At 48.2% G+C, this 12,847-nt stretch overlaps 1 protein-coding gene across 1 annotated transcript in view; it reads right to left on the bottom strand.

Annotated features, from left to right (window-relative positions):
- The window catches only part of ca16b (carbonic anhydrase XVI b), a 69,760-nt gene that overhangs the window by 12,150 nt on the left and 44,763 nt on the right, over nucleotides 1-12,847 (bottom strand). Inside the window, exons 5-13 of the mRNA XM_067233654.1 lie at nucleotides 10,813-10,908; nucleotides 9,238-9,304; nucleotides 7,030-7,187; nucleotides 5,795-5,987; nucleotides 4,019-4,203; nucleotides 2,672-2,780; nucleotides 2,497-2,546; nucleotides 1,511-2,234; nucleotides 754-892 (exon numbers count right to left, since the gene is read on the bottom strand). Of these exons, the coding sequence (XP_067089755.1) occupies nucleotides 754-892; nucleotides 1,511-2,234; nucleotides 2,497-2,546; nucleotides 2,672-2,780; nucleotides 4,019-4,203; nucleotides 5,795-5,987; nucleotides 7,030-7,187; nucleotides 9,238-9,304; nucleotides 10,813-10,908 (1,721 nt within the window). The remainder of the gene's footprint in view (nucleotides 1-753; nucleotides 893-1,510; nucleotides 2,235-2,496; nucleotides 2,547-2,671; nucleotides 2,781-4,018; nucleotides 4,204-5,794; nucleotides 5,988-7,029; nucleotides 7,188-9,237; nucleotides 9,305-10,812; nucleotides 10,909-12,847) is intronic.

Below are 12,847 nucleotides of genomic sequence, written 5' to 3'. Positions count from 1 at the left end.
GTGGCTCATTAGACAGCCGGCATGTGCCGCTGGCCTCGCCTGTGTAATTACTGAGGCTGAGTGCTGGGGCTGGAGTCGGCAATGCAGATGAACACACAGCTGGGCCCTGGCTCTTGGCACTACAAGGCCCTCTGGTCCCCACCACCATCTCCTCAACCCACCCCCCCTCCCCCGCCAATATCTTGTCTCCCAGGAGCAGAGACAGAGAGAGGGGTGGGAAATGGAGATGGAGACTTGCTTAAATAGACCTCAACCTTCCAGATAGTTTTGTGATGCCAGTAGCATGGCCATGAGCTGCACACACATGCACATAGTTCAAGCATACACATATGCACACATATGCACACACATGCACACGTATGCACACTTATGCGCACAAATGCACACACACACGCACACTGGCAGATGGGTCTGAAATCCCCATGGTGCCAAAGGATAAGTCACCCCACTTCAGACAGAAGGCCATGTCCGGCCTTTGGAGTGATTGTGTGTGTGTAGTGGGGGACTGCCATGTCTGGCGTCATAAAGGGGTAACTGCCTGACTGTGGAACTGTACTCTGGTACTTAAGGGTGGCTTGCGGATCAAATTAGAGCTCTTAATCACAATAACCAAAATGCATGACACATGCTCTATCAGCAACATGGTGTACCATGATGACACACTCGTCCTCAAAACAAGACTAGAAAGAAACGTGGTCCTTTTGAGAACACACGCAGTATTGGACATCTTTGACACAGTCGAGCAGGCCTCACCTCCAGTAGACCAGGACAGCCAGCAGCATGACGAGGCAGAGCAGGGTGAGGGCAGACACCACCACCAGGGGCACGAGCCACTCCACACGGCCCATCCCAGGATGGGGGCTCCGGGTCATATTGGACACGCCAGTCCTGTCTTTGGCAGGAAGGACACAACAGAATGGATTACTTAGCACACAATCAGTCACCAAATAAAACTTGTTTTATAAAGGGGGAAAAAACACCTTTACTACCGACACACTTAAGAGTCCTTTACTCTATTTGCCCACAAATGCGCATTCATTATTCCAGAAGCGCAGCTAGATCTGGAAGGTAATTGACTGGGGGCGCCCAGAGGCACATAGCAAGGCTTACTCAAATACATCTATTATCCTCAATGACGAAAATATGTGATGTAGCAAACAGTTCATAAAACAAATATCCTGGTTCCTTTTTTTCTGTCTGGCAGGCAGTTCCTTCTTAATACATATATAAATATATATAAGTGCCATCCAATGGCCCCCGCAGCAGCCGTTTTCTGCCTTCGAGGCACTGAGTTATACTGATACGCAAGCAAGCTGAGGCTGTAGCTGTAGCTAATCTTACGTCAAACTGTACTGTAAAAACAATTCCAGCCTTCAACTTGATTTTTAATTGAAAAAGTGTTGCATTTTAATAGTGAAAGTGTAAACTTAAGTTTAAGGGGGAAGGCATGGGTTTGTAGTTTCCCTTTAAATGACACAATCCCTTATATTTGGTGTGGATCTCGGCTCACCAGGTTGGACAGAGAAAGGCCAGCGTTTTTTCTCTTCGTCGCTCCCTTTAGGAGAGCGGGTGGGGCTTTGGGGAATCTGCATCTCTGTTGTGTCATTGTTGAACTCCTGAGTATTCTTCACCACGTTGACCAGCTGGTCCTCCTCTGAACTGGGGGGCGCTGTAGTCGTCCGGGACGCAGGGTCTTTCCCTTCATCTTTTTCTTTGGCTGTGGACGTGGGACTAGGGATGGCCGACTCTTTTGCCACTGTGCTATTCAGCTGTGTCTCCGTCACCTCATCGGAGGCATTCTTATTCTTCTTCTTCCTGTCTTCCTCCCCCTCCTCTTCCTCTCCTTCCTCCTTCTCTCCCTCTTCTCCCTCGTCCTGCCGACTCACCTCGTGCTCCTCAGCGGGGGTGTCTGTGTCTGAGCCGTTGGGGCCGGCTGGTTCAGGGGTGGAGGGAGCCGGCTGGGCGGGTTGGCGGGTGGCCCGGCTGTTGGTGGCTGGGGCCTGGGTGGGCCAGAGGGAGCCAGGGAGGGAGGAGATGACCCCCCCACTGAAGCCCAGCCCTGCCAGGAGAGTGCTGGTCACCACAGAAGCCACTGTCGCCTGGCTACCACTGGAGGAGGGGCCCATGCCCGTTGCCATGGAGACAAAGGAGAAGGGGAGGCCGGAGGAGGTCCAGGTGGAAGAGCCGGAGCTGATGGGAGCCATGTCTGCAGACGAGGCTGGAGACACGGTGGGCTGGAGAGAGAGAGAGGGACAGGGAGAGAGAGAGAGAGAGAGAGAGAGAGAGAGAGAGAGAGAGAGAGAGAGAGAGAGAGAGAGAGAGAGAGAGAGAGAGAGAGGGAGAGAGAGAGAGAGAGAGAGAGGGGAGAGAGAGAGAGAGAGAGAGAGAGAGAGAGAGAGAGAGAGGGAGAGAGGGAGGAGGAGGTGTAGGGGGGACTTTTAATCAGCCATTATTCATTATTTTACAAACATGTGCTGCCATCTTCTGGTCACTTACCATTCCAGGTTTGACAATTCGTGACCCTTCAAATATCCTGGTGGTGTTTGCTAGAATATAAAACAAAAATTTGAAATGTTTACACAGAAAGCAAGACACAGGGGATGTAACGCCCACATCCAGTATCTCTTCTGCACAGTGAATGACATGGTGGGTTAGGTTTGCGAGGCAGTACCGCTGAAGAGCAGGGTTTGGCTGAAGTCGCTGCGCAGGTCCTGCTGACACACGGCTTGCACTCTGAACAGGTACAGGATGTCTGGAGACACGTGGGTCACCATTGCTTTCTGCAGGATGAAATAGACACACACACAAACACATTCATGACTGCAAACTTCAACATGTATTATTATAAAAAAATTATACTGTTACGGTAAATAAATATCGTATAAGGTGCTCATTCTATGTAATACATATCGCTACTGTTTTACATCGAATGGAGGGAAAATAACTGTCTATATGAATAATGTTTGGGAAAGTAGCTGGATAACCTTGATGTAAAGATTAAGAGATAAATGAGACGTATGATGTCTGCATAAAGCATAGTCCATCAGCTGGTTAAACCTGTCTGTTCTAACATATGCTTTCCATCCTAACCTAACCTTTCCTGTGTGACTCAGAGTCCTTATGCTCAAGATGATGTTCTACAACAAATTATTATTACAGAGGTGTTGAATTGGAGGTCCTGAGTGGTTTTCAATTGATCCTCTGATTGCAGAAAGCCTGCTGGTCTCTAATATGACCAGGATAAAGGCGTCGGAAGACGGAAATTGAAAAAGAAAAATGGAAATGAAGAGAAATGGAAAAGCAGTGGGTCAGACAGATGAAGTAAAACACTTTGACTGTGCAAAGGGAGAGAGAAAAAGGTGCTAGTTGAGTACGGTGAAGAGAGATGGAAGTCATTGAAAAAACACTCTGTTCTTCTCGAAGAGGCCTCTCCTGTTGTCACTGCTGATTTACTTTATTAACTTCAGCCAACGACGCCGCTGGCTCTGGGCACCTATCAATCCAGCTCTGACTGGGAGCTCGACATGCGCTGCATCGCAACTTTTAGACTTGGCAAGTCTGCTGTCTAACTAGCCCAAGTGGCAACTACCTGTCTTTACATGGAAAACATAGAGGACAGATTTGACATCAATGGTATTGTAATTAGTCACAAGAAGTGTCCATCTAATCTCAGACTGACATGTTAGACTCAACGGACGGAAGGCATTTCACTCAGTGTGTGTGTGAGTGTGTAAGTGTGTGTGATTGGATACCACAAGCCCAGCGTTTATTAGCAGGCAGGGGGAGATTGACAGGCTGGTGTCCAGCCCATTTGATCCACACAGACTCTCATCCAGAACCTGTCAGAACATTCTAGTCACCTCCCATCAACCTGTCATTCCTCTCTCTGATCCTCTGACACCACATGCAGTAGGAGACAGTCCAGACCAATCAAACCTAATGGAGGCATCTCCCACTGTAATATCTTTTTTTCATAGTGCACTCAATCTTGAATGGATTGAACAGGAGGTGACCTTACCATGCTCTGCCCTCCAGTCTTGTGGAAGGTCTTCTCGGACGCTTCCTCACTCCTCGTCCAGCTGTAGGAGACCATATAACTGAGGATAGGGGGGTGGTAGATGGTCCGTGGCCTTTCCCAGCTCACCACCAGCGCTGTCCGGTTCATGGGCTTGATCTTCATGTTGACAGGAGCGCTGCTGCACACTGCGAGAGACAAGAGAGGAAGGGGGGGGGGGGGGCAGAGAAGTGATTCACACAGTAAGACACAGCAGCAGCATCCTAGGCAGGAGGATGCCCCGGGGAGCAGTTGTTGTAACGCGTGGTGACAGACACTAGCGGGAATAAAAGGCCTGCTGGCTGGCTGTGCTGTGATCTGAGCAGCTTTGTGAGGCTGGCGACGGCAGGGACACTGCGTGCGTGGGTCGCAGGCAGCCCGAGGAGAGGCTGAATCTGTTATTACTGTCTGCCTTTGACTCACTCAGTCGTTTGTACCAGAACATCTTCAAAAGGCCTGAAATACTACGTCAGCTCATAAAGAAAACCACCCCTGGGTCTCGCGGGTCTCGAGACCACGGCACGCAGGAAGGGCGTCTGTCTGCCAGTCTTATGGCTGAGGACAAGGAAGCCGGTGAGCATGGGACTGGAATATCAAACAGTGGATTTCGGTAACTGTGCATGGTGTTGTTAGACAGCCGACAGACAAGATGCAACGTGCCTGCAGTGCAGTGGGAAGACCTAAAGGGGGCACTGCAGGCTACAGAATTGTATCCGTGACACAGGCGCCCGGGGGGGGGATCAGTCAGGGTATCTGTTAGCATGCCAGTCAAAGTCAGAAAACTGGTTCACATGACATCTGCACCAGGTTTCTGGACTGGGCTTTGTGGCCGGCGAGAGACCACAGCTGTGCAAACAGCACATGAACAGGAATGAGTGAGGAGAGAGAGACAAGCTCCGAGACACAGAGTACGATAAAGGAATCGAAAAGATTATGTGTAGGATTACCAAAAAAAGCTAGCATGTGCAACTGGGATACATGTGTGTTTCATGAGATTCAATATAATAGGTGAGTGTCCATACAGGTGGTGGGACCCGTTCAGGATTTGTGTTTTCATGGGATTCTGTTGATTAAGGAATTAAAAGCTTTTTCTCTATTTATTCACCAGCCAATGTATCTTCATCCTCATTATCCCAAATCATCATCATCGTCAGTCCTCATGCACCTTAGCCTCGACCTGAACACAATCTAGTCTTCACCCAGAAGGCCAAACACAAACACATGCGGGTTTGTTTGGACAGGGTGTCCTCCCTTCTAAGCCAGAGGATTAGTGGGAGTAGAGGGAGAGAGGGGCAGAGATAAATAGAGATATGTTAATGAAGAAGACCAAGAGAAAAGAAAAGGCAGCGAGAGACACAGAGGATGAGAATAAGGAAGACATCGGTCGGAGAATTGTTCCGCCTGTTGACATAATGGCACAAAAGCAATTTCACAACTTAATTTGTACGGCTCTATTTTTAGCATGCATATTAATGATGGTGACTGTTCTGGCCCGTTACAGCGCTCCAACTTCATCACAAGCGTTCCCAATCAATTATCCCTGCCAGACTCCAAACAAAGAGGCCCCTGGTTTAAAGGAGCAGCAGTCTGTGTTCTGCTTCTCCAGCACTACAGCTGGAATCACAGCTCTGACACGCGCATGTATACGACAAACAGATGAAGGGTAGGCTTCATTAATACACTGTAAGTGTTAAGTTGAGTGAGTGAGTGAGTGAGTGAGTGAGGTGTATCTATCTGTACCTTTGGTGGCCTCAGTGGCGTGGGGATTCACCAGGACGTCTGTCAGGTCCCTCTGCCAGGCATCCTGCACAGAGGACTTGAAGAGATTTCGGTTGTCCAGGTGCTGCAGGGGTCTGTAGTTGTTCCTCAGGTACTCCACGGACTTGACGTGGTCCAGCTGTTCTGTGGTAAAGATGGAGTAGAAGGCCTCCAGCTGAAAGCAGAAAGAGAACCCTGCATAAATCATTAGTGATCCTGACGTTGGTGAATGTGTCTCTGTGTGAGTCAGTATGAAACGCCGAGAGGATACGTGTCACAGTGAGATGGGTTTAAGGAGAATCGAGTCTGAGGGGCCCTGAGGTGGCCAATTGTCACCTAGCTGCACAGAGTTGCCAATGCTGTCCTGTGAAGGCTGGGCTCCTGCAGGCTACAGCGCAGGATACCTGCAGGGGGAGGCTGTGCAGGGCCGCCTGCTGTCACACGGGGTGTAACATTTCAATGGGGCAAATTTGTAGCCATCGATCCGTTTGACTGGGCTCCTGTAGAGCGCCGTAATGACTGCACATTAAAGATCCTTGGAAATCAATGAGTCCAATGGAAGCTTTGGAGAAATGAATCATATACTCATAAAAGGAGCTCTGTAAACATCAAAAAGATGGCCATCCTAGTCAATACCCTCCACACCAGTCAACCATGGGATCTGGAAGTGCTGGAAGGGTATAAGTGGACAGGTGTGGTATTGTGAGTACTCTTCAACAGGCGACAAGGGGAAAAGAACTAACCAGCTGGAGACAAACTAAGTGTATTGACAGTAGTGGGACAGGTAATTTGCTGTAAATACGCAGTCGCCAGGACAGTTTAATGTGTACCAGCTACCAAAAGCTCCATTCAATTTCGAGGCCTATAGATACTTCCTGCATGGATAGCAGCGTGATGCATGTCTCCGAGCAATCTGCACACCCACCATCATTCACAAGCCAGTAATTGGCTACACCTCCAGCTAAATCATCCTCTACACAGAGAAGCAGTTAAGGCTTGATACGGAGGGGCGTGTGGAGGGTTGAAGGGGAGGGGGTGGATAGATGAAGGAAGTGGAGGAGGGGAGGGGTAGCAAGAGAAGGAGCTGTACGGTGTGAACATGAATAAGAGGAGGCTAGAGTGATTGTCCTATTTGTTATGCTAAAAAGCATGTTTGCATGTGTGTATGAATGTTGTGTGTGTGTGTGTGTGAGTGGGGCTTGGGGGAGTGTACTGACCTGTGAATGGGACAGGAAGACAGGCCTGGAGAAGATGATCCACTCCACCACCCTGCTGCAGGGAGGGGTGGTGAGAGAGCCTGTGTAGCGGTAGTAGCTGGTCAGGGAGGAAGGCAGCAGGTCCCTCAGGATGAACGAGCTGAGGACTGTCTCCTTCTCTGGAGGACACACAGGAGCACGCGTCAACACTTGGAACACGCAGCCGTCGCTGTTTTCACAGTTTCGGTTGAAATGATCAAGTACTGCCCACATACACCAAACATGCAAACACATATTCACATATCGCCATACTATGTGGGCTTAAGGTTAGGGCATTCATCCAAATTCACTCTTTTTAGTGATGGAATCTTGTTGACAACATCCTGCTTAAAGCCTCTTCCCCCGGTATCAGTTTGGGAAAATCCCACTGCTTGGCAGAGGGCAGGAGGAAGAGGAGAACAGAGCATCAGATAAGGTGGTCTGCTCTGACAGCTAATCCATGACTGGGCTGCTGGAGCCTGTGAACTGATACAGTGTCTGGTGCTGCTGTAGCCTGAGGTGCAGGAGGCCTAAGCTTCTAGAAGGCTCTCTCCCCTCTTCAGTGTATCAGGCAGCTGTCAAAACCTGAGGTGACAGTTGGACCAAGCTGAGATAGGCTGAACGACAAGTAAATAAACTAAGTGAGTCCAAGGAAGCAGACATGGCACAGTTCTACCAGTTCCATACCCCTGCAGGTATGGGTGACAGTACAGTCCTTTGTGACCACCACTGCAGTAGAACAAAGTGCGTGTGTGTCTGTGTAAGTGGGGGGGGGGGGGGTCATATTAATGATGTGTGAGGAAGGCCGCACCCAGTGGTGAGCCCTGCCGTGTCGGTTTTAGTATTCACAGGGGCATGTCCGGCCTCAGAGAGCCTACGTGCACTATCGCTCCAGACCTGCTGGCGAGCTGACAGATGGATGGCCACAGCTAACGAGCTAACGAGCTAGCGGAAAAGCCCAAGCAGCGCTCCAAGGCAGGAGATAGGTGCATTACAGACCGAAGCGGAAGATCCTCATTTTAAACAGCCGCCCCCGCCCAGAACCAGCCGGCGGGGACCCCAAGTCTGACATGGCCGCCGCCAGGGAACACGGCTACACAGGAAGGCTGGCGACGTGAGCGGCCTATCTCACACAACCACCTCCCAGCTATCCCTACGTCTATAGCCCACCGCCGACACCAGCTTACCAGCCGTTGAGACTGAGCGGAGTAATAAATGTTAGAGAGAGCCAATGAAGCATATAGGTTGAGTGGGTGAAATTAATCAGCATGAGTAAAGAGAGCTCTGTTTATGGCCATATGCTTTTAGTCCATCCTCGTCCATTAAAACGTCTTCTTCTGTCTGTGCGTCGAGCCACACAAAGAGACTGAGCTGGTGTGAGTTGTTACGCTGGTCTTACGTGTGTGCAGCGCAGTGCATGCTAAAGCACCATGATCTAGTGGAGACACGGCACACAGTAAGTCATGTAATGACACGCGCACGTTAACTGTGATTTCAAACAACATGCATCTGTGAAGCTAATTCCCCATAGCATTAAAGATTAATGATGCAGGCGTACGTGTGCGGCTCATGCTGTGTGTTTGTTTGTAAACGTGGCTGAGCAAGAGAGAGAGAGACTGAGAAATACTGCGTGTGTGTGTGCATTAGACGGAGCGCTGACTAATTGAGGCTCAGATGCAATTAATGGTTCTGTCTCTTCTGCTGCTGCGACACTGAGGGAGACGACGAAAGGAGAGCTGGTATCTCGCTGAGCTAGGTTCCTTTTGATGTGTGACTCTGCTCACAGCTTGTGTTCCGACTCTAATTTGGGATTAAAAATGGAGGCCAAGTTTAAGTATCTTCAAAAAGCAGTCCAGATGACCAATCGCACATGGGTGTCTCTGTTTTCCAAACGCTAAGAGGGACTATCTGAACTGTCACCTCAAATGAACATCAGGCTCACTGGAACAGAGCCAAAACAACATAAGACAACATCATCATATCAGTGATGTCTTCATTTCCGTTCTGTCCAGCAGAGCATAGCTGTGCTTCGTACTATCCAGTACAACAGTTTCTGCATCAACTGTGCTTCATTCAGAGGACACACACACACAAACACAACCAATGTACAAACACAGGGTGGGAGTGATGAGAAGAAAAGAGTGTAAGAGAGGGGGAAAATAAGTGTGACATTGACAATCCTTTCCTCACCATGGTGTACGACCCGCTTCAGTCCCTGGATGATGGGGTCCACAGCTGGATTGTCTCTCCGCCCCACCTGTAGCCAGCAACCAGAAACAGGGACCATGAGGGGCCAATACAGAGGACTCGCATACTGAGATTTGACCATTACATGGCCTCTTCTCATGAGTTTACGGGTTAACCACTTTGGCTTTCAGGAGCTGTTGTAAATGAATAGCTAGTTTTCTGCCAAACTCCCCTGTCTCTCGTTTCAGCTGTGTCTCTTCTGGGACATTCACTTCACACTTCCATTCCTGTAACTAAGTCCAATCTGATGTTGTGGAACATGAAGGCCATCAGTTGATCCAACCACCCAAATATTCCCCATGTCCTATTTACATTATGGGACAGAACCGAGCAGGGACACAGGGACCAGTCCTCCTAAGCCCAATACACTAATTAAGGTCAGTCAGAAGAGAATAATCTTCTGGAGGTAAGTGCTGAATGTGGATAGTGTGAACACCTTAGAGGCCATTCATGGACCCTTGGGGAGTCCAAACAGAGCTCCTGCCCATTGATTAGAGATGGTAAATCTCTGAGTGTGTAAGTGTGCGTGCGCCCGTTTAAAAAACCTCGCTCTGGTAAAATGCAATTCAGCGGGTTGCGCATGGTGGTGCTAATTGCTATAAGCGATAGAGCTGTCAAGACCCAGCGGAGGCATTTAGGTCCTCACACTCCCATGGTCCTTCACTGTCTCCATGCAGACCTACATAAGCAGCACCTGTGTCCTCATTCCTGCCTGCCTTTGCCTGAGAAATGACCCTCTCCACTCAGCTTGGCTCTCAATACTACAACAAAGGGCCTCTAAGTTATAGATGAAAGGGATATAATAGAAAGAGACAGTATAACAGATGGAGGCAAAGTGAACCTGGACCTTCCATCCATTCAGCGATCACTCAGTCTTCTGCAGCTAGTCTCTGCGGAGGTCTACAGGTGCAGACTGAGAAAAGTGTAACTCTTCACCCTTCTGCTTAAGTATGGTTCTCGAGGAGTTTTCCTTCTTCTTCAAAATAGTTGTGAGAGCAATATAAATGATAACTGTATCCTGGTATTACAGAAGAGCCTTGAAAAACAGCAGTAGAAAATAAGTCACTTTTCCTTCGATGCATGTGTGTGAAGCCAGCTAAGGGCCATTAAGGTGTTGTACTTCAGCTGTTTTCCCAAGGAGACCAGATGGCTGTGTGAGTCTTTGGGGGTGCTTCTGTAGAGACTTGACATGGGTTTAAGAGGATCAGAACAGAGGAAGCCCTTACTTTGAATGTGCTTCTTCTACACTGTAATGGCTCCCAGAAGACACATGGCAGACTGCTAACTAAATACAGGTGCCAGTCTACAGTTGCCCAGGGCTATTACACAAAGAGTCACAGTTCCAAGAGAGGAGTGTGCGTGTGTGTGTGTGTGAGAGAGAGAGAGAGAGAGAGAGAGAGAGAGAGAGAGAGAGAGAGAGAGAGAGAGAGAGAGAAGAGAGAGAGAGAGAGAGGGGGGGGGGAGAAGACAGGGAGAGAGTAGGAAAAGAAAAAGCACCCGGCCTCAGTCTTACTTTACCTCAAAGAAGACTGCCATGGCCGCTATGATGCGTTTCTCCTTGATGGCAGCATTGAGGCTTTCAAAATCATCAGAGTTATACAGGTAGATCTGCATCTGAGAGAAGAGAAACAACACAAGGCATTAGGTGTGGACACACAGCCTTCATGATCAAACTATTGCCGTTTAAGTCGACCCATTGCGAAGGGATTACTGTGGAAAGACGTGGATCAAATATTTGCATAATATTCCTCATCTGTTCTATACTGTGTACTTGCATCATTTTCATACAAAGCCTTTCCAACTGCCGTTTCTCCCTCTCACATCCTCTGATTTCTTCCACTTAGATCCTCTCCCCATCCCGGATGATTTTGCCCAGTTGCTCTAATGGCGGCAGGAGAACCACTGTAGGATTATGGTCTCATGCAGCTAGATCTAGCAGCATGAGAGGACTTTAATCACGCCTTCCCAACTGCCTCTAATCAGACGCCATACACTCTAGGAAAACACGAGATAGTCATTTCAAAGATTATGAACAACTCTTGGATGGCTCGGTAACAAGAATAATTATTATGCTATCAGAAATAAATAAATAAGCAATGTATGTGCTGTATGTTATCAGCAGGACATCTGCTGACCAGGCTCAGAGACAGAGGGGCGGGGGGGGGGGTCATCCTGTGCTGTGTATTTTAGTGTTTGAAGCCCATTCACAATAGTCATGCAGGCGTCATTCCAGACCATTCTGCATTGCAACAGTCACATGACAAGATCATTTATGCTGAATAATATTCCAAATAAGCCAAACAACACTGTTATTTTAGCACATCTCTCCCAAAAAGGGGAATACTTGTACCTTTTTGGTCAATGTGTTCAAGTTCACTAATTCAAGTTCAATTTACTGACTTAAGATGAGTAAGTCATGACTACAATACCAAATATTTAGTCTGGGTAGCAACCAATCTGAGAGCTCATGGTTTAGCTCTGGCAGATGTGACCACTAAAACAGATTTCCCTCCGGCATGAAAAGTGCAAGGCCATTCAAAACCATTTATCTGATGTGGGGTGGGATTCATATGATGACTGTTCAGAAGAGCACAGTTGAGGCATTTTCTTAAACAACCAAGACAACGTTTTGTCGCTCTGATTAGTTGTGTCCTGTGTCCAGAGGCATTTTTGTCTGCGTCCACTGATAACACCCCATGGATATTGAAAAATGAACTGAGTGGTTCCAGACTAATGTGCATTTGCAAATTGGTCTGGCGAGGCAAGGCTACCAAATCATACACTTTGATACAAAGTCAACACATCCACACACACACACACACACACACACAGGTTAGAGATAGTTTGCAACTCTCTTGCTGAACAGACTGTCTGTAGTTGCTTACAGATGGTCTGGTTCAGCTCTGTGTTTGGGGTCAGCATGTGTCGGCTGAATCAGGCTTGGGTCTGATTCAAATGTCCAGTTTTCAATGCTGTACACCGTGTGTTTGAAACATTTCTCTCACACACAGTCTCCAGTTTCCTCCTCTCTAAACCAAACACTTACACAGACACACCATAGGTAACCCATCAGTATCCTGCTGTAGATACGTCAAGGACGGAGCCTGCAGTTCCCTTGACAACCGGCTAGGCTGACAACAGATTGTAGCGCGCAAAAAAAAAAGAGAAGAGTAAATACTTTAGTACATACAGCAGGTACAGGAAGGGACCCAACCCAATCCTGCTAATCAAAGTTAATCAGTTTCTTCCAGAGTTCCTTTAACTGCAGCCTTTAATGGAGGCCATTTGTTGTCTGTCTGTGAGCTCAGCATGGAGGGCATTGGCCATCCATCACCATTCAAATGTTATTAACTACATTCACCAATTAACTTGCCCCCACAGGCTTCATTTACTCACTTAGTTTGGCATGCAGGCAGCCAGGGCTTGTTGAGAACGCACATCAGCAAACCTGACATTCAATCATCAAATACTTTTATAGCAATAAAAAGGGCACCTGCCGCAACAAATGTAGCTATAAAAAGGTACATAAAAGTCACATTGACTTTTAGCAAGT

The sequence above is a fragment of the Osmerus mordax genome, chromosome 1 (assembly GCF_038355195.1).
Source record: "Osmerus mordax isolate fOsmMor3 chromosome 1, fOsmMor3.pri, whole genome shotgun sequence".
NCBI classification, from domain to species: domain Eukaryota; kingdom Metazoa; phylum Chordata; class Actinopteri; order Osmeriformes; family Osmeridae; genus Osmerus; species Osmerus mordax.
This window is presented reverse-complemented; position numbering and strand designations above follow the sequence as displayed.